General features: G+C 39.1%; 2 protein-coding genes across 4 annotated transcripts in view; one reads left to right on the top strand and one right to left on the bottom strand.

Annotated features, from left to right (window-relative positions):
* LOC116050815 (neprilysin) overlaps positions 1-12,003 on the top strand; it is a 41,946-nt gene extending 29,943 nt beyond the window's left edge. For both annotated transcript variants that reach the window (XM_031301025.2, XM_031301026.2), the window contains exons 11-23: positions 76-212; positions 399-492; positions 2,135-2,263; positions 5,555-5,653; positions 5,829-5,906; positions 6,128-6,231; positions 6,773-6,831; positions 6,987-7,106; positions 7,416-7,549; positions 7,960-8,025; positions 8,926-9,021; positions 9,306-9,382; positions 9,575-12,003. In XM_031301025.2, the coding sequence (XP_031156885.1) occupies positions 76-212; positions 399-492; positions 2,135-2,263; positions 5,555-5,653; positions 5,829-5,906; positions 6,128-6,231; positions 6,773-6,831; positions 6,987-7,106; positions 7,416-7,549; positions 7,960-8,025; positions 8,926-9,021; positions 9,306-9,382; positions 9,575-9,674 (1,293 nt within the window). In that variant the 3' untranslated portion in view covers positions 9,675-12,003. The remainder of the gene's footprint in view (positions 1-75; positions 213-398; positions 493-2,134; positions 2,264-5,554; positions 5,654-5,828; positions 5,907-6,127; positions 6,232-6,772; positions 6,832-6,986; positions 7,107-7,415; positions 7,550-7,959; positions 8,026-8,925; positions 9,022-9,305; positions 9,383-9,574) is intronic.
* A 5,166-nt stretch (positions 12,004-17,169) lies between these two features.
* LOC116050863 lies at positions 17,170-20,843 on the bottom strand. Of its 2 annotated transcripts, XM_031301090.2 has the most exons (3): positions 20,309-20,843; positions 20,100-20,191; positions 17,170-19,469 (listed from the first exon to the last, which is right to left on the bottom strand). In XM_031301090.2, the coding sequence occupies exons 1-3, from the start codon at positions 20,502-20,504 to the stop codon at positions 19,443-19,445; spliced, it is 315 nt and encodes a 104-aa protein (XP_031156950.1). In that variant the 5' UTR covers positions 20,505-20,843; the 3' UTR covers positions 17,170-19,442. The 2 variants fall into 2 exon arrangements, with proteins under 2 accessions (XP_031156950.1, XP_031156948.1); XM_031301088.2 differs by lacking the exon at positions 17,170-19,469 and having other exon boundaries at positions 19,703-20,191.
* Positions 20,844-21,264: the final 421 nt, after the last annotated feature.

Below are 21,264 nucleotides of genomic sequence, written 5' to 3'. Positions count from 1 at the left end.
AGACTCCTTTTCTATCAGAATTTGCAGTTTCTTTTTCACCTTACTTCCTCTTTCTAATGCCTGTTTTTCTTGAAGGTATTTGACTGGAGTTACTTCACAGCTAAGATAATGGATACAGTCAACATCAGCATTCCTGACACAGAGAAGGTCATAAACTACTCCCCCAACTATTACAGAAGACTCAACCTTATCTTGGCCAGATACAACAAAAGGTGTGTGTGTGTGTGTGTGTGTGTGTGTGTGTGTGTGTGTGTGTGTTGTTTTTTGAGTCTGTAGCCTAATTGTGTTTGTGTACAATAGCCTGTTTGTGGGGGTGGGTTGTAATAAATAAAAAACTGATATATTGTAGCTTTGTGTGAGCAAGAGAGTTTCTTTGAACATCCTTCATCTCCCCACAGGGATCTGCAGAACTACATGGTGTGGCGTTTTGTTATGAACATGGTGGTAGGCCTGAGCAGATCTTACAGGGACACCAGGAAAGCCTTTCGCAAGGTACACCGCCAAGACCCTGACACCTTAACTTTCTATAGATAAACAGGTGGTGGTGGAGGTGGGTTCCAATATTGAAATTTGAGCACTGAAAATGAAATGTACAGGCACAGTGGTGCTTTGAGCAATGCTGACTAACTGCAACACGCGTAGCTACAATGACAATGCTAACGTAAGGATGTTTAGCAGGTATGTTTACTTTGGTCACCATCTAAATGTAACATGTTAGCATGTTAACATTTGCTAATTAGCATTAAACACAAAGTACAGCTGAGGCTGATAGGGATGTCATTAGGTTTACAGTTATTTGGTCATAAACCAAAGTAGTAGGCAAAGTTAAACTTCGACCTGCTGGTGGCACCTAATGAAAAGTTAAGGAATCACCAAAGTTACCACAATTAATTCTAGGAGGGGGGGACATGAATGTCTGAACATAAGGTCTGTACCACATCTCCATGGAAATCCATCCAGTGGTCGAGATTTTTTACCCTGGTTCAAAGATGCACAGATATTGCAGCCCCTAGAGCCATGCTGCTAGCATAAACGTGTTGGTGCCTTGATTCAACAAACTATGTAAGAGTGTTTCTAAATGATGCTATACTGCAGTTTCTTGATACTTATCAGCTGACATATACTGTACTGTACACAGATACTGAGGTATCATTTGCCTGTCGCGTTGTCGTTTTAATTCTCTTTTTCGCTTCCCTGGCGAGTAATCTCCCCCTTGCATTCGTCACGGTGCCAATAGGTGTAAAAGGGCGAAATGCGGAGGTATGTCCCTCTTTGGCTAATGTATTTTAAAGATGGAGGCGCTACATGGCTGCCATCATTCGAGCAACTCGCTCGTATGTTTTCTGAATGATTCTGAATGTCAGATTCTACGCTCACGAGAATACTTTGTTTAGTTGGTGGAAGTAATTACACATAAATGAGTACATATTTGTGAAAGAACAAAGGGGTTTTTGCTAAGAATCAACTAAAAAATTACACAATGTAGGTTTAAGAGTTACAAGAAATATTGCACAAGGTAAGTGTAAACACAAAGCAAAACCGTTTTCCATATGCTGGTACAACAAACACCCCAGGTTTTACAGTACTAAATAGCGGATAATTAAGTCAACCACGTTAGATGACTTACGAAAGACATAACTTTCTAACCAATACAATTTCAAACATATTAATGTCTCTTCTAGGAACTTAAACAATATAACTTACAGATGATGCTATGTATAAACTGTGGAAGTGAGGATGACAATAGATTGAAGCCAGCAGGAACATGTGGCTGTCTCAGGCAATATCTAGCGAAAGAAATCAAGCACTTCCTGTTTCCTCCCTTAAAGTGACAGTTCACAAAACAACCACCAAGGGTCCCAAAGCAATGCAAACATATCTGGCTCCATAACATAAACACTAGATGTCAACACTCGGCTCCATTCATTCATCACCACATTTATAACTATTTCTAATCCTAACCCTCTTCATAATCAAATTGTCTCCAATCTGTCCTATTTCTTATAGTCCTAACTCTAATGGTGATGCATAATGGAGGCACAAATAAAGAATTGTCACAAGCCTCTTTAACCAACATGCCAAGTGGTTTATCCTGCATCTGTAATTGATCGGTGCCTCGTTACTTTCCCTGCAGGCTCTGTCTGGTACAACGTCAGAGGCAGCAGTGTGGCGACAGTGTGCACTTTACGTCAACAACAACATGGACAATGCTGTGGGACGACTGTATGTGCAGGAGGCCTTCTCTGAAAAAAGCAAAGAACTGGTCAGTAGTGGGTGGATTATACATTAGATGTAATGCAGGATAAAACATTAGAGGAATTCCTTATTAGACAGAGTAGAGACTGTGTAATACATAATGAAATGTAATGTTTTATTTTTTATTGACAATTGTTTATTGTTTATTGACCGAATCACTGAAATGAATTTTCAGGGCATGCATTTTCACAAAAACACTGCACGTGTTTATGTATTCAGTGTCTCATATATACAGTATGAGAACATCTGTTTCAGGCCCATCCCGTTGAGTGTGTTTGTGTGTCTTAATTGTTTTTTCACCTTTGCGTCTTGTGATCCCACCACTATATGTTCTGCTTGCACCCATTGAAAGCAGCTGAACAAGGTGTCCTTGCTATCATCCCCACACCACCCACACTGTAAATCTCAACTCTGGGCGCATGCGTGTGTATGTGTCTCAGCTTGTGAGTCAGATTGTGTGCGATCATCCATCTGTCATAATGCTGAGTGTCTCACACACTGTAAATCTTGGTCATTTTTTGGACCTTCACCCACTCGAGCATGTGGATTTCACATTGCACCCTGAGTAAATGCATTTGTATGTGTAAAAAGTGACACACAACTCCAAGTATGTATCAACACCCCTTTCCTCAAATACATGGCCATACATACATTATATGTGTGTGTAAGCGTGCTGAGTTGACCTGCAGCTGGCACACATGCTGCACTCCTCACATACCAACCTTCTCTCAGCCGCAGATATATATTTCCACCAGTAGAATATAACAAAGTACTTTTACACAAGTTCTGAACTTATATAGATTTTAGAGTAACTTATATGTACTTGAGTATTTACATTTATGCTACTTAATGCTTGCACTACCATACTATTGTCATGGCATAACCACAACCCTGGGAAAACCTTAATGCTATTGTTATGTCTAGGAGCCCCTTGACTTGGCTTACTCATGCATTTGAATACACAAGAGCTAAACGCTCGGCCCGCCAGGCTAAAAGTAAGGATGAGATGCCTACCTTTGTCATAGCCAGGGCGCAGTATTGCTCTGTCTTTCTGACCAGCCCAGTCCTCGGTGCGGTGTCAATCAGCATTGACACTCCGTTGATAGTTCATTTATAGACATTTAAGACGCGGACAAAAAACATTAACACAACTTGATGGGGAAAAAGAAAACTTCGTCCCTCGACTCTGATTGTGTCTTTTCCAAAACCGGCCTGCCCTTGGTCTGCTTCTTGTCTGCTTTGTAAGCTCTTTGAGGCAGGTAAGCAACACCCACCTCAGCCTGGTGGCCAATAGGAAACAATTTGTGTCGTGACACTGTAATTCAGAAGCAAACATTGCATGTTTTAAGTCCATGAAATTTATTTGACAGCTATATATATAATCTTTTACTAGTTAAAGATTTCACAAAATGTCATCAGCTTTTGCAATATAATGTTTTCTTATAGATTAAACTACTATGACCAACTACAAAAGTAAAATATGGCACTCATTAATAAAACTATGACACTAATCCAAAATATAATACATAATAATATATCACTTTTTTTTGCACAAGGAGTACTTTATGATTCTTAGAGTATGTTATGATTATACTATTTCTCTACATTTACTCAAGGATTTTGTATGCAGGACTTGTACTTGTTCATTATTTGGAGACAGAGTGAATTAAATCAAATTGAATAACAGTGGATTAGATCAAACTATAATGATACATATAGCTTTTGTAGACTTACCATAGATTATAAACCCTGCATTTGACCCATGCAAATTATATTGTAGCGTTTTACATGCAAACAGACATGCATGCATGCAACCACAAACATCTGTGTATGCACACACACACACACACACACACACACACACACACACACACACACACACACACAAACACACACACACACACACACACACACACACACACACACACACACACACACACACACACACACTCACTCACACACTCACACTCACACTCACACACACACGCTGTATGCTAAAATATTTTAAGAAAAGCCTATCAGTACGGTCCCTGGCGGTTTGTGGCGAACCACAGCGTGTTGTCCGAGTGGTCATTTAGTGTGTCAGCGAGGGGTCTGCTGATGGGATGAGACACTGGAATGCCTCTGTCAGCTCGCTGCGGTCTCAGAGCACAGCTGTGGTTAGAGGGATCTGGAAGGGTGACCTTCGTTATCCCTGCAGTTTTTACTGTCATTTTCCCCCTTCCTATTTGGCTTTCATTCTTTCACTGGTTCAGGTACTTTTTCGTGACTTATTCTTATTCTGTTTTTGTTTTGTTTGTGGACAGAACTTGGATGTCCTATCACCATGGTATAGTACAAAGTTTGCACAGCATTATGCCATTATGGTGGCGTCAGTCAGTCTGTCTCTCTGCGTGCAGGCGCATTCTTGTTAATTCTGTAACTCAAGAGCAATACATCATAGAATATATACTTAAGCTTACACCACAACTGAGCTTTGGATGTGGATTTTTGAGCACCTTACTGTGTGAACGGTATATCTCATTATCGTGAGATCCCTACAGTTGAGCCAGTATGACATGGAAATATTTGTTTTGTTCCAAACATTTATTTGCTTAATAAGAACAGCATAACTTGTTTGTTTACTAATCGTGAAACATTAGGCTCAAGTACCACTTCTATAAATTACAGTTATACAGTTTTGGATTATTTCAGTAACTCAGTAATTCAATCCCAAACGGCTGGATGTCTTAAGATGTAGAATGTAAATCTGTAGCATTATAAATAATGCATCTGCAAATTTGCCATTACAGTAGTGTAGAACATTAGATGAGACTTTTTTTACATACCACACTTTTAATTGTCACTAAACATGATATAATTCTGACTGCCATTGCCTCACCTCCCTTTATTCATACGTAAAAATAATTGATCTTTTTATTATTATTTCATCGTCTTATTAATCGCATAAAACATTATTACACTACCGGTAATATTACCCAGGGCCACCACACTTCTACACAGAGGGAATGTAACCCTAAGTGCTTATATTGATATGTGACTATGTAATGATAGGGCCTGGTTCAGGGAAGTTTATTTTTATGACTGTGTTGCACAATATGTTGCAGTGTGTGCTTTCCACTGCATCCTTTCTGCAGACCTTATGAGAAAAACTCCCACACTATGTTTTTTCAGGATATATATTTGATTGTGAAATATCAGTAGCATATTTGTGACTGTTGTCTCTTTCTCTCTCTATGTGTGTGTGTGTGTGTGTGTGTGTGTGTGTGTGTGTGGGGGGGGGGGGGGGGGGCATCAGATGGAGGAGATGATTAAAGACATTCGGGAAGTGTTCATTAGTAACCTTCATGACCTGACCTGGATGGACGCAGAGACTAAGAAAGCAGCTGAGGAGAAGGTTAGCAGGCCTGCCGTCGGGGGGGGGGTGGGGGGGTGGGGGGGTACAGATTACCCCAGCCCAAGGGTATTGTTTATAATGAACTGTCAATTGTATTGTATTGTATTGTACTTCTTTCGGATATGTGATGACTAAAACATTTGTTTGTCAAATTGTCTCCTCTACTTTTCTGTAGGCCCGAGCTATTCGGGAACGGATCGGCTATTCCGACAACATCATGGATGACAAATACCTTAACAATGAGTACAAAGATGTGAGTGTCTGAAATGATGTGATTGTGAATGTTTTTCTTTTTTAACCGAATAAATGTAACAGAATACCTGAGCAGGTTCATCAAAACTGCATATCAGTTCTATGAAAACAGCTTGATGAATTCTTGGCTTTTATGAGTTTTGCTGGAGAATATATGACCAAGTGTTGATAGCTCTCATCAGGGCTAATCCTCCTGTTTCTCTGGCTGTGTGTTGGTGTTAGCTGGCCTACAGTGCAGAGGAGTACTTTGAAAACATCCTACAGAACCTGGAGTATGTGCAGAAGAAACGCCTGCGGAAACTCAGAGTCAAAGTCAACAAAGAGGAGTAAGATTTAATTGATGTATTTCTGGTGGCAGGGTTAAATCATTGTTCTGCAAACAGGCTTGTTCCAGTTGTGTAGTAATAAAGTTACATTTTTTATTATGTAATCACTAATAATAAATGACTTATTCACTTATGGTGCTTGTAGTGTGACACACCATCTTGCATTTAGCACAGTGCGTTCACATTCTCCCACACAAACTCCTACTCACACATACAGTTCAGCCTTCCACTGAGCACAGCAGTAATGCTAATATTAGCTCGTTGTCATTAATCACAGGTTAATTTGATACTGCATTGCCTCGTCAACACAGCTGATAGGAATTTGCCTTAGTGCCGTTCTTAAAAACTGACAAAGAAAACACACACACACACACATAAGTAAATAAAATATATGATAAATAAGAGCAGCAACAACCTTTTTACATGCAAACATACATACTATTATATAGTCATATTTATCTCTCATCAAATCTTAAGCATGCTGCACTATATTGCTCCTCACTTTATCATTCTTTAATTCCACCCTCCTTGTCTTCTGCAGGTGGGTAACTGGAGCTGCTGTTGTCAACGCCTTCTACTCATCCAGCAAAAACCAAATAGGTATTTTCACATGTGCACATGCAAACATGTGTGCAATTATTTAACATTCTGCATTTTGTAAAGCAAGTTGTGTAAAGACAAACCCATAGAAGTTACATTTTCATTTTATTGCTACTTCTTTTTTTCTTTTCTTTTTTCTTTCCCCCTGGTGTCAGTTTTCCCTGCAGGTATCCTGCAGCCGCCTTTCTTCAGCAAAGGCCAGGCTAAATCTCTCAACTATGGTGGCATCGGCATGGTGATCGGTCACGAGATCACACATGGCTTTGATGACAATGGTATGATTGTCCACACTATTGCTTTTTGTTTCTCCAAGAAGCATACTTTTCATTGGGTTATGTAATGTTATTATGTTCAATGTTAGGATTCTTGTATACTGATATCCACAACTGCAAGTCACCCGGAAACACAATGGAAACAAATGAAATGTAATGGAAACCTGTAATTAACGTCACTTGCAGCATGTTTGTGCTGTCTCAGATAACAACATAATGGATGTTTGGGCATAGAGAGGTGTCCCAATCCTTTTTTTCTTGTTAAAAAAATACAACCAGCCAACCCTTAATGCATTTGGCTTCTTGTTTTAGGTCGTAACTATGATAAAGATGGTGATCTGAAGGACTGGTGGACACCAGACTCCACTGATAGGTTTCTGGACCTGTCGAAGTGCATCGTCAATCAGTATGGCAACTTCTCCTGGGACCTGGCCAATGGACTTCATGTATGTCCTGGTAGACAATCTCTCTCTCCTTCTTCTTTCTTTAAGTTTTTATATAATTTACTTTTTCTCAAATATTGTCCCAAACTTTGCTAATTTATTTGCTTTCCTGTTAATTTTGCCAGCCTATCCATTTTCATATTTCTCCCAGTTTTGCAGGCTCATCTCTTCTCTGCTTCAGTTGCCTTTAATATTTTCTGTTGACATATCAATCCCTCTCCCTCTCTTTGTTTCTCTCCCTCTGTCCTATTGCTTTGAACTATGCTTCTTTTATCCCTTGGGACAATGCTTTCTTGTACATGTATCCCAGAAAAGTGATATCTGTGATTTGCTGAAATACGGAGGAAAAAAATATCATCTCCCTCTGTCCTTTTTCCCTGCCTATCTTTGTGTTTTCTCAACTTATATCCCAGTTAAATGGTAACAACACCCTCGGGGAGAACATTGCTGACAATGGAGGGATACGGCAGGCATATCAGGTAATGAGCCTGAAAACAAAGGAGGGAACTCGGTTTAAAAGTCCTGGTTTAAAGATGACGGAGGATAGGATTTAGTATGTGGTTTGTTATTTTCATCTGCTTGCTAACATTAATAGATGTGTAATTTTGCCAGGTCACTGACAGGCTCATTAGTTATTGTAAACACAACAATAAAGGACATGATGTTGCTGCTGATTTTTTTTATCAGAGGTGAACAGAGAAAGGGCATTCACACATTTGAATGCAATATGAGATAATAAATATTCTTACTTTATGTCAACCATGATGTTGTAGTATTTATTTACATTAACATTGTCCACTTTGTTGCTCCTGGAGATTTGATTTCCTTTGTGAGTTACAAGGTTTCAAACATGCCTGTATACTATTATTTGAGTTTCATGCTGGGCAGGGAATGTGACAGTATATACAAAGTGACATGAATTAGCATTAAAATGATAACTAAAAGGCTGGCAATATAGTTTAGATTAGTTGCTGCAGCAACTTTCAATTTGCTACATAAATCAATAAATACTTTCCAAAACAACACAGTTGTATTTTTCAGATACACAGGATTTACCAAACAGCCCAGCATGTGAAAGTCTGTATAAGGAGTTTACAGGAAGTATCCTAAGAAATTAATAATTTTGATGAAGACAACAGAATAACAACCACGTCTCGAACCGTTTAACATTCTTGGTTTACTGCTTATTTTCCAAGTTTATCATTGAATAGTAATGAGTCAGAAATGGTATTATGTGGCACATTAGGTACATTTATTAATTGGAACATCTACATTTAATTAGCAGAAGTGTAATATGGAATGCTTTTTGGCCAGGTGTTTATAATCAGCAGCAATTAGGTAATTCTGAGACTTTTTTTTTTCTCATATTAATACTACAGGCCTATAAGAACTATGTGGAAGAGCATGGAGAGGAGCCATCACTGCCGGGCATTGACCTTTCCCACAATCAACTCTTCTTCTTAAACTTTGCTCAGGTAGTTGATGGATGTGTGGTTGGATTGATTGACTGATTGATTGATTGATGTCTCGATGGATGGATGGATGGATGGATGATGTATTGATTAAAGTAACTGATGGATGATGGATACATGAATGGATGATAAATGGATGGATTACAGTAATGGATGGATGATGGACACTTTGGTGGGCAGTTTGGATATATGAATGGATTGATGAATGAATTGGAAACATGCATTATATTGGTATATTGTAAATTGTATTGGTCTAATTCTGTATGTCCTAATCTCTGTTTTTTCAGGTGTGGTGTGGAACGCACCGACCAGAGCAAGCAATTAATTCCATTAAAGTAGATGTACACAGTCCAGGGAAATTCAGGTAAATTCAAAGCGATAGTTTTTCTTTTACATCAATCAGTCATATGAGGCAAAGGGCAGGAAACAAATTACAGTAGGAGCTAACATTTTAAAACCTTGATAAAATGACATGTTGTGTAAATTTCAATTACAAATAACCTTCTAATACAGCAACTTTAACCCCAACCAACAATCTCCTCTGTATGTGTTACAGGGTATTGGGCTCCCTTCAGAATTTCCCAGAATTTGCCAAAGCATTCAACTGCAACAAGAACAGCTACATGGTCCCTGCCAACATCTGCCGTGTGTGGTGATCCACAGAACTCTGGGATAGTGTCGCCCCTGTCCCCCTGCAGTTCCTCTCCCCTCTGACTGTTGGAGCACTCGTGGGGGGCTACAGGGAAGTGAAAGCTCCCCTTAGCTCTTTACTGAATGGACCAAGGCCGGTGGATTGACACTGCAGTATGCACTTCCTCCGCGGAAAGCAGTGGACTGTACCCTCACGGACCGATGGAGCACTGTCTCTCCGACTCTGATACTGTAGTTCATTCAATCAGCCTGAGTATTCCTCTACTCACTGGATACAATCACTCCTTCTGTTTAATTTTTTTCATCTTGTTTTACTCATCATTTGCGAGTCTGCCAATGTGTGTGTGTGTGTGTGTGAGTGTGAGTGTTTTTCAGTCAAAATACTGTACAAGTAGTTGTCAAGAGAGGGGCAGACAGACAAATGTGCTCCAATCCACTGACGTGAATACACCACCCACCCACCCACGCTCATACACATGTAACAGGGCTGAACCACTGTTCTGTATGTGGCACAGAGCTGTATGGCTCTCATCAAACCTCAGCTGGTTTAATCCTTCATCTACATGCTGATACACTCTACAATGTATTCATAATGTACTCTTTGTTAATACTTAGAACTAGATTAAGTAAATTATTATAGAAAATCTGAATTTATTTTGCTGAATAGACCAGTAAGTTTTTAACCGTGATAGCATATTACACAATACTGTTCTATATTTAATGATAATGACTTAACTGCAGTTGACAGCCAGCTGCTGCTCATTAGCATTATTTCAAATTAACCAAAATTCAAACTTTGCCTTGAACACAGCTGGTCATGAATCATTGAGCTGACAATCGACAGTCACCAGACCCTTTTATACATTCACTGAGCCTCCTGTGTGTTTCTGCGTGGATGTATGTCTCTGTGTTTTCCAGTCTTTTTAATTCATTATGATCGCTGCCTGCTGTTTGTCAAGCAAATTGGTATGCCTTACATGATCTGTTGTGCTGCTGTGTCTGAGCGTGTGAATGTGTATTTGCAGGAGAAAATAAGGACACGAAAATGTGTCATTGAAGCAATAGTTTGACTTTTTCGTTGCTTTTTTTGCCGACTGTTACATTAGAAGATTGATACCACTCTCGTGTCTTTAGGCTACCGCCAGCAGGCGGTTAGCTTAGCTGAGCATTAAGACTAGCCTGGCTCTGTCCAAAGGTAAAAAAAACAATGACATGGAAAGCTCAGTAATGACCTGGCTAGTTCTTGTTTTTTTTAACCAGAATAGTACCAGTTGTGGTTTTGTGGGGCGTTGTGTCGGACTGTTTCTTGGCTGAGAGCAGTGACTTCCTGGAATCTTCGCCAGCTGCCCGCAACCTGATGGTGATGACAGGACTTGAGAACTTGGAGTCTTTACCCTTTCATTTTTCTGTGGATAAAAAAAATAAATATATATAACGTTTTAATTGGTTAGCTTTAAATGTGCTGGTAGGCAGATTTGTTTTTTACCTTTGGACGGTCAAGCTAGCTGTTTCCCCTGTTTCCAACAGAACCATCTACTGGCTGCTTTATATTAAATAGACTGATATGAGTGGTATCAATATCCTCAACTAACTATTGGCAAGAAAGTGAATAAGTGTATTATACACAATGTTGAACTATTTAAGAAAGGTGTGGCAGGTTCTCAGTTTGATCTTGGTCTAATCACAGGAAGTGTGCCATATGAGCCATCTATTTTGAATGTTTCTTTTACACATTGAAGCAAAAGTCAACAGACGATGATATAACTAAGCTTTCAAAGAATTTATCTATTTTAAACTGCAGGTTGAATCTTTGCTGGAAGTCAATGCACTTCTTTCAACATTGCATGCATTTTTCTGAATGCAGAAGGTTGTATCAAGTCAGTAGAACACAGTTTCCATGGTTTTGTATGCCATTATTTTCTACGTTAAAGTGTAACTGAGGCTGTAACACAAGGTTCGGTAATTGTGGAAATTTTAGCCTTTGCCTTTTATATAGAAATCATTGCAATGAATGATGCACCATGATCATGTAGACCACTTCTTCAGACAGTATACAACACCCTCCATGTCCTTTATACATTGATGTTTCCCATGTTCTGTTCTTTTCATTGTTTGTGCAAGCTTTCTGTCTCTCTGTCACTGTCGCTCACTCTCTCAGGCTTTCTTTCTTTCTGTCTCTCTCTCTCTCTCTTTCTCTCTCTCTCTCACACTCCACCTGTAGAAAGACAGATATACCTCAGTTGCCTGTATTTAGATACTTTATAATAATTACTGATAATCATCTTGAGGAGCATTGTCTTTTCTTTCAAAATAAATCTTTAAATAACACGCTGAGCCTGTAGGCGAAGGATTGTTTATGTATTTGTGTGTGCATGTGTTGTTTTAGCATCTGAATCAGGCTTCTTTATAAATGCATTGCAAGCTCTTAAATCTGATACAATGACATGTTACATTCCATCTTAAGTGTTGGTACCTATTTTTGCAGAGAGCCTCAAAATGAGAAACATTCTTTTCATGTCAGACTTAAATAATGCACTGCATGACTGTACAGAATATCTTGGTGCTGCTGACTTGATGTTTTTTTTTTTCTGGACTTCGGTGACTTTACATATAGAAATCTTGTTAAAATCCACATCAAAGCAGACATTCTGCAGCATGTTCCTTTGCCCTTTGCTGCTGTCTGTGATGTTTGTTAAAAAGGTTAAACTATAGAAAGATTTTCCTACATTCTCTTTCCCCTCATACATTAACTGGCTTGGAGTATTGGGAACATGGGGGTTTAGTTTCATTTAGTAATTTCCACAGAGACAGGAAAAAAAATAAATAAAAAAATTAAAAAAATAAGTTAATTTAAATGCAGCATTAGCCCAAACTCTTTCTTCACTAATTGGACCTATAAGCATTGAAGGAGTAGGGCAATATCTTTATGGGTGCTCCCAAGCTGCCTACTGATAAATATACCTTATGGTGCAGTGAACCAGCAAGCACATGTTCTGGCACAGAGAAGGCTTGGGCAAACAGTCAGGGAAGTACAGAGAATAAGAAAAAATATCAAGAAGTTTAGATGTAAAATGAGAGCAAAAGAGAATTATAACACATAGGATGTGTATGGCAGAGGTGCCAAGTAGGAGCACCAGAAACATAGCCAAACTTTGATGCCCAGTGTTAAAAATATCTAGGAATGGGGAGTGCAGCAGCGGCCAGAACCAACACACTTGTGCAAATACACATACGTTAAAGGGTAACTTCCTTTTTTTTTCAACCAGGACCCTTTTTTTCCTATGTCTTAGTGTCTAAATGACTGATGGGAGCAACATTCTTTGACATTGGTCCAGTATTAAGCAAGATCGCTTCAGTCGGCCTTGTGCGATTGTGTGACTCATTTCAGTACTGATTTCAGCTTAATAGTAGTTACGATTTCTTATTTACTTCCTGGCCTCCCCTTTTGCTCTCGGTGCCAGCTAGCGCTTAGCTAACTGAAGGTTCACACCACCCACTTTCCTCGTACTCTCGCCCTCTCTCTCATTAGCAGCTGAGCTTTCTAACATCACAGCTAACATTACAACACCTCAGCATGTTCCTGGGAGGCTGAACAGAGTGTTTTGCACTTTGTACACCATGGACTGCTGAGGATTTATCCTGAAAGAACATGGAGCATGGGGGATGTTTAGAGCTTTTAAACTTAATGAGAATAAGAAACATGACTAGAAATATTTTTGTCAGTAAAAAAAAAGAAAAGACACACACAATTAACACCTTTGTACTTTAAACCTTTGATCTTGAAGTCAGTTTTTTATAAATTCACCCATGTTAGAACTTTAGTTTTTTCTCTCAATACAAAGTTGTGCTCCCCTCTGTTGCCCTCTGGTCATAAAACGACTCAGTTTTCCTTCATGTGCCCTTTGGGTGACCCTAACATTGGGTCCAGTGGTATGTGTGTGTGTGTTGGGGGGTGGGCAGGCATGCAGCCTCTGGAATGCTTGTCAGTGTGTGTGTGTGTGTGTGTGTGTGTGTGTGTGTGTGTGTGTGTGTGTGTGTGTGGCAGTGCTTGGGACATTGTGTGGTGTCTGAGATGTATGAAAGGGGAACAGAACACTATTATGTGTGTACACACCACATTCACACCTTAAAGGCCCACTCCAGTGTGTTTTGAAATTTTAATATTTCATATATTTCTGTGTCATTTTCTGACAATGTTGAATAACCACACTGTTCGGCAAATATTTTTTTGCGAATAACTTCATTTTGTGTTCAAAGTAAAAAAAAAAAGAAGGTTTCTGCTGGAACAGGAATATGATGTATGACTGTAGTAAAATCGGCAGGTCATACGGCTGACTTAGTTAGGTATAATTGTCAGGGTTTGGTGATGAAGAGGCTTGGACCCAAATGCAGTTCAAAAAGAGATTCATTCCAACCAGGAGACAAGGAGATAACGACAGGAAACACCACACTAACAAAAAGCAAGAATCCGACAAAAGACTAGGGAAACACAGAGACTAAATACACAGGGTAACGAACACTAACAAGGGACAGCTGACACAACAGGTGAAACACATCAGGGCGGGGCAGAACAATCAAAACAGGCGGGAAAACAAGACAGGGAGCAAAACAGACTACTACAAAATAAAACAGGAAACAGACACTAACAAACGTGACAGTAATGTTCGTTAGCTAGCATGGCTTATTGCATTAGCTAACTTAGGGTCTTCATTTTATTTTTTAGCTTCATCCAGGTGTGTTGTTATATATTTCATAATGGCCTTTGTGTGGCGAACTGGTGTAATCAAGGCATGAAATCTCACCGGTAGAAACACACCGAATGACTCTCTCACTCGCTCTCTTCTTTGCCATCTTTACGGGCCACAGCGCACCGCAGGAAGGATAGACATGTTGCTGAGAGATGTAAGGAGGTTTGCAACGTGCACCAGCACCGGCCTCTAACAGGTCCGGACACAGGGGAGTGCACAAGTTTCAGCCCAGACACAAAGATCTTCTCGATTCAACGAGAGAAAAGTACCGTTCAAAACATTACAGTCTGTGTTATACTAATCCTTGCCTCATTTATGGTCTGATGAACAGTAAATTCATCCAGTTACTGTAAGTGACTTATGGCTGTTATCCAAGATGCTGTAGCTGCAATCTGGTTGCCATGGTTATTGATTACGTTTGACTATTATCCACACCCATTCTCTGTTTGAGAAAGAAGGTTAACTGTTTAACAGGAAGTAACACTGACTGGAGGGGTGCTTTAAAGAACACGTATACAAAAGTACACGTGTGTACACACATATACATGCAATGATGGATTAGGGTCATAAGTGAGACAGTGTTTCAGGTAGGCGATTAGAGTGGGCACCAGGCTATTGCACACTTCATTTGAAAGGATGTCCTATTTGTGAAGTGCACTCTCACTGCTCTCATTGTTAAAAGCCGCTAATAACTAACCATTTAAAAGTGGCCAGACTTTCTGTAAAGGTTCTAATAGCCACATTTTTCTCACCAATACTTTGGTATAAAAGAAAAATAATAATTATGTCCTATTTCCATTAGAAAGTCGTACTGTTTTTGGTGCTCTTGATTTAATACATGATATATGATAAAAAACATAAATTAAGTGGATTCTTCCATTTAAAATCATGTTGCTTTTACTTAGTGAATGCACAGGCAGCAAAAGAAAATAGTACACCTTTCATGTGTTTTTTTTGACTCGTGTCAAGGATTTATGTATTTTAAATAATTGACACACTGTACACATAGTGTACAACACAGTGAGCCTCAAATAACCAATATTTACAGTAACAATGCTGCCATTCACCTGTGAACATTCAATGACAGACAGTGAAACAACCACCTATTCAAAATATTAATATTACAGTCACGACTAATGATGAACCTTTTCAAACTGTTTTCCATTGGTGGCCAACTTGTCTCTCTCTCTAGTGATAGTGGAAATCTAGAAACTGCAAGTTTCACTTGATCTATCCCAGAATACAGACTCTCTAAATCTCCTGTTTGAGCTGTCACAAAGGTATACAGTATATGCTCACTCCATAATTAATGTAAAACAGTGACATCCTGTGGTTGTTCAACACATCGGTGTCGTTCAGCTGAACCTGTGGTGACTTACTTACATCAAAAAAACAACATCCAATTTATTTTGAATATTATGTTATTGTCTTATTTCTTTAAATGAAAAAATACAAACCACCTGTTGATTTCTGCATTTAATCTCATTTCTTTTTCAAAGGTTAAACTGCACGTTGGCTTTCTCTAACGCACTTCAAGACACAGGTACTGACAGCTTACTGATGCCATTTATTATTTAGCAATCTGGAGAAAGCCATGGATGCTTTTTTTTCTCCTCACATTTTGACTTGGCTACAGCAGTGCACTTACCTTTTCCTTTTCAACCTCTCCCCCACAAAAAAAAGCATTAATCCCTCAAGACCCAATAAGTAAAGCAAGAATTTTAGAAGTTGTTTCAAGCCTGCAAATAGCTTTAATTAATCAAACAACATTTGTCAAGAAATCCACTCTTGATTGAAGTTATTGGACAGAAACAGCGACTGCCGCCATTAAAGTTACCATTGATCCTCTGTTAACAGCAGACAGGTGAAAGATCCGTTTTATTACTCTTACATCTTATTGCAGTCAGTGGCACTGTCGACATTTGCAATTCCAATTTACTGCTTCAAGTTTAGGACTGCAAGAAGGTCACAGCACTTAATTGGTTCAGCTGATATAAAACATTTTCTGTCACTTCTTTGACATGCAGTACTCTGTGGGGCTACTTTAGGTTACAATCTTCATGTTGGTTTCCATTTTGATGCGCTTGTTAGGCCAAATAGTCTATAAGAACAGCAGTTCAGTGGCATCATGCATCATTACACACTGCTGATACACAGATACAGCTGACTGAAAGGATGAGTCACTCTTAAGGAATATCATAGAGGCATAAACTAAAGAGAGACATGCCATCTTTCTTTCTTCTCCAGTTTTTAATTATCTGAATATCTTTTTTTAGCTACTTGGATTTCCTGACATCTGGACTGGCTGTAATGCTGACATCAAAATGTAGCTGCTGTATAGTTACACAACTAAATCATATAACTCAAATTGTGGCTTTTGGTATCTGGGTATGTTTAAGGTTTTATTGATTTCTTTTAAAGCACAGTTGTATCTTGCCCAAAGCTACTGTTATAACCAACTTGAGAATTTCCTTTGAGTCAGGGAAGAGCATCACATTCACATACAAGGGCCTTTTTGCGGTCCCAACTAGTTTAAAGGGAAACACCACCTGCATTATGAATTCCCATATGCTATGTCCATGGCCTAGGAAAGTTCAATCAACATTTGTGAACATAAGCTACAAAGGACAAAGACAGAACCAGAGAAGAAAGTTTTAAACTTGTGATGCCATCAAGTATGAAGTGTGGAGCTGCTCCAGAGACAATGGATAGAAAATGTTGTGAACCCACATGTTAGTATTCTTTTTTTTATTCTATTGTAGTATGCTCAGTTCTGAAACAGAAAATGTACTACATACTCAGAACATTCCCATCTCAGTGTCATCTAGAACATATTTCCCAATTCATTGTCTATAGAGCAGTTCCAGACTTTATATTTGATAACATCACACATTTTAATTTTAGCAGTCTATTTTTGGGGATTTGGGAGATAGTTGTTCATGTTTACTAATATTTTGGACTGTCTTGACCATAGGAAAAACATGTGCGAATTTTGAAAGTGTGCGTAGTTCCCCTTAAGCCCAAAGAAGACCTGGTTTATCCCTTACCTCCTTTTGGCTTTGAAAGCCAGGTTGTTACAAGGCCATGTCTACAAACAAAACTACTGGTAACGCTAATATTGTTACCAATATTGCTACCACCATTAGAATATGATAAAAAACAATAGTATGTTTTTAGAGCACATTTTATTAAATGATTATTATTAAAGCAGTTTAACAAGCTGTACTTGTGCACAGATGACATGTATAATTATTACTACCATTCATTTTGTTGTTACTGTATATAGCCTTAACATAGCCTTATCTTAGGATAGAACATCTGTCAACTTTGGGTCCTAATCACATGTTTTCCATATCACCATTCCATTTTGCAAGCAGTACGGCAATACACATGGAATCTAAACAGTAGACACACAGCGTAATATAACACACTTGGAAGACATCTTATTACATAGCACCATGTGGTGTACCTGCATAATGATCTATTCTGAAGACAGTGATGCCAAATTGAGGCTGGTAGTGCTAGAGTTGAGAGGAGTGTGTGTGTGTGTCTTGACGAGTGGAAGTGAGAGATACTGTTTTGCTGTTGTTGAAGTAAACAGATTGGACATGTTAACGGACTCAAGATGCTTCTAAATTACCATGAAGCAGTGTGTGTGTTTAATACAAGCTTCCATGTGTATGAGTGAGTGATTGTAAAACACGTTTGCCTGCCTGAACATGTGTGTGCAAGTGTTGGATGCGATGTGTTTCTGCTGACCCTAGTGCATTGCTGTGGTACAGAAAGTTTCCATCTCAACCTCATTACATTGATGTTTGCATCTGGTTCACATGTTCAACATGACACCAAGTATACAGGATTATTGGGCCTGTGCAGGCTTATAAGGCTTACACCTCCTGCTTACTGGAAAGTGGATGTGGCACAACCTGCAGTAACAACCAGACAATCTAATTCCCTGTTATTAAATGCAGACATGTACATGCTCTTTAAAGCTGACCATGCTACTATTACAGATTTGGAGGCTTAGTTGTAATGGCAAGTTTTGCACTGAAATTTTAGGCAAACATTAGTGGTTAAATTGCTTCAAGCTGAAATGAAAATGCTGGAATCTTTGAGGTTGAGTTTAGCTTTAATCTTGAGTTCCTTCAAGTGCTTACATTTGATGAAGCAAATTATGAGCAAAAAGTCCCTTCAGGCCACCTCTGCACATAACAATTAAAAGTGTTTGAGAAAGTGCAGCTCCCCACCCAATGTTTTCCCCCATTGTTTTTCTCTTCACATCCTATTAGTGAGGACTACTGATAATAAAAAAAGACAGACTTGTGGTAGCCATAGCAACGACATTGCCAGTCCTAACACCCAATATGTTCTGTGCCCAGCAGTGTGACATGAATACACAGAGGACATACATATGCAAACAATCACACACACACACACACACACACACACACACACACACACACACACACACACACACACACACACACACACACACACACACACACACACACACACACACACTCAGGTATATTCATTCCTCATTTTACTACCCCTCACTTGTTGCTTTTTCTACGTTATCTCTGAAAGGCTCTGCTGAAGTGCAGCAGCCTGAATACACAACAAATCAAATGTGTCTGACACATGCACATTGTTCATAGAAAACAATGGGTGTTCTCATTAGGACATCTATTTGAGGGTAGATTTAATAGATTTTTAATCTGTAATACCTAAAAGAATGGGATGATATGAAGTATTAAATTAAAAGGGAGAAAACACAGTACATATGTTTTTTCGATTGATTTATAGCGACAGGTAATGAAAGGAAACTGTCTTCATAGCTAAACATCATTACCACTGGACCATGGCAGATATCCATTGCAATCCATTGTTCACTTTTATATCAGCATTTCCACATCTGCCAAACAGCAGGAAGTATGCATCTGACAGAAAGTTATTATCAAAACATAGAGATGATATTTTCACCCCTGTGTCCACTGGAAGAAGAACTTAATTTCTGCGATGAATTCAATTTCTTCCCTGCACACCTCTTTTCTGCCAAAGAAAGAAAATCAAAATACATTAGTAAAAAGAACACAATTTTTGATAAATAAGCAGTTTCTGGATGTTTATGTTCACAAAATGCTAAGTCGCTGAAGTGTAGCAAGTATATTGTTTACCATTTTCACCATCTTAGTTTAGTTTGTTGATATGCTAAATTTGATAATTTGCGCTCAACCGCTAAAAGAATGTCGTACTTTAAAAAAAAAAGAAAAAAAGTACGTTAATAATATTTTCACCTGGTGATGGCTCTAGATGAAAAAAATCTATTAAAATTCCGCCTGAGTGAGACATGAATGTCTATACCAGATTTCATGGCACTCCTTCCAGTTGTCAAAAATGTCACTCAAAATCACAAATATCAACCTTGTAGTGGCACTAGAGGACAAGTCAGTAGATGTAAGGAATACTCTCTGGAACATACATGTTCATACAAATCAATCCATCCAATAGTTGTTGAGATATTTCAGTCTGGATCAAAATTCATCAAGGTGGACAGTCTGACAGACCAACATTGCCATTGCCAGAGCTATATATTTACAAGGGAAGGGCACATTGTATTGTTCATACACTGATACATGTGTATACCAGCATATTATATACTTTAAAGATGGAATCATGTACCCAAGCAAAAATGAAGACAAGGTAGACAACTGCTGTGCAGCCAACAATCCATCCTACCATCAGTAGAACAGGGAAGAGTTTGTGGGACGAAGCTGAGAGACAAATATAGAAAAAATAACAAAGGGTTGTGAGGGCATGGAAAGATTTATTGAAATAAACTCTGGACCATTTGTTTGTCTAAATATATAGGTGCAATGTGGGTTTCTTACCTCTCTTGGACATGGCACCTCTCTCTGCTCTAATCTTTTTGTTGTGATGGGTGCAGCGCCAGGCTCCGGGCTGTGAAGAGTTGACATTGGCATTCGGCAGGGAAGGGTGGAACAAATCTGGGGGACTTGGATTAAAATCCATCCTTAGCCCTCCATCGGTCCAAATAACTCTAGCCTGTTCCCCTCTCCTCACCATTCATACAAAGCATTATTTTACTGACAGCAACTTAGATTCTTCTGTTATCTTTTGGAGGTGAGGCCATTCCAGCCATATCCTTTTCTCTGTGGACCTGGCCCCAGCTGTGCTAGGCCCTGTGCTCCTCTTATTGTATTCCCCTAGAGGAGCTACTGCAGCTGGGGCTTGCAACTTTGTCTCTAGAGGGTATACTGGGTCTTCTTCAGTTTGGTCAATAATATGGTTCAATACCAGAGCTACAGGAAAACAAATCCAACTCATTTTATTAAACAGCATTTTATGAAATGAGTATTGTGTGAATTTTGACAAGGCCTTGTCTATCTAGATACTTACTGCAGCAGAAACCAAGCACAAGCTTTAAAGGAGTAGTTTAACAATTTGCGAAATTTGGTTATTCTTTTTTTAAGATGATTTGGGCATTTTTGCCTTCTATTGATAGGGCAGCTGTAGACAGGAAAGAGGGTAGAGAGAGGGGGGATGACAATCAAATCAAATCAAAGGGCCACAGGTTAGAATCGAACTCTGGCCACTGCGGTAAGGACTGAGCCTTGGTACATGGGGCGCACGCTCAACCAGGTGAGCTACCAAGGGCGCCACTGAAATATGCTTCTTCTTACCAAGAGTTAGATAAGATTGATACCACTCTCTCGTTTGTAGGATAAATATGAAGCTACAGCTCAATAGCTTAGCTTAGCTTAGCCAGCCTGATCTTACAGAAATACCTAAAATGACCAGACCACTTAACACCTTGCATGGAGAT

Source organism: Sander lucioperca, chromosome 5, assembly GCF_008315115.2.
Source record: "Sander lucioperca isolate FBNREF2018 chromosome 5, SLUC_FBN_1.2, whole genome shotgun sequence".
Taxonomy (NCBI): Eukaryota; Metazoa; Chordata; class Actinopteri; order Perciformes; family Percidae; genus Sander; species Sander lucioperca.
The sequence above is the reverse complement of the archived record's forward strand: the minus strand, read 5'-3'. Positions and strand labels throughout refer to the sequence as shown.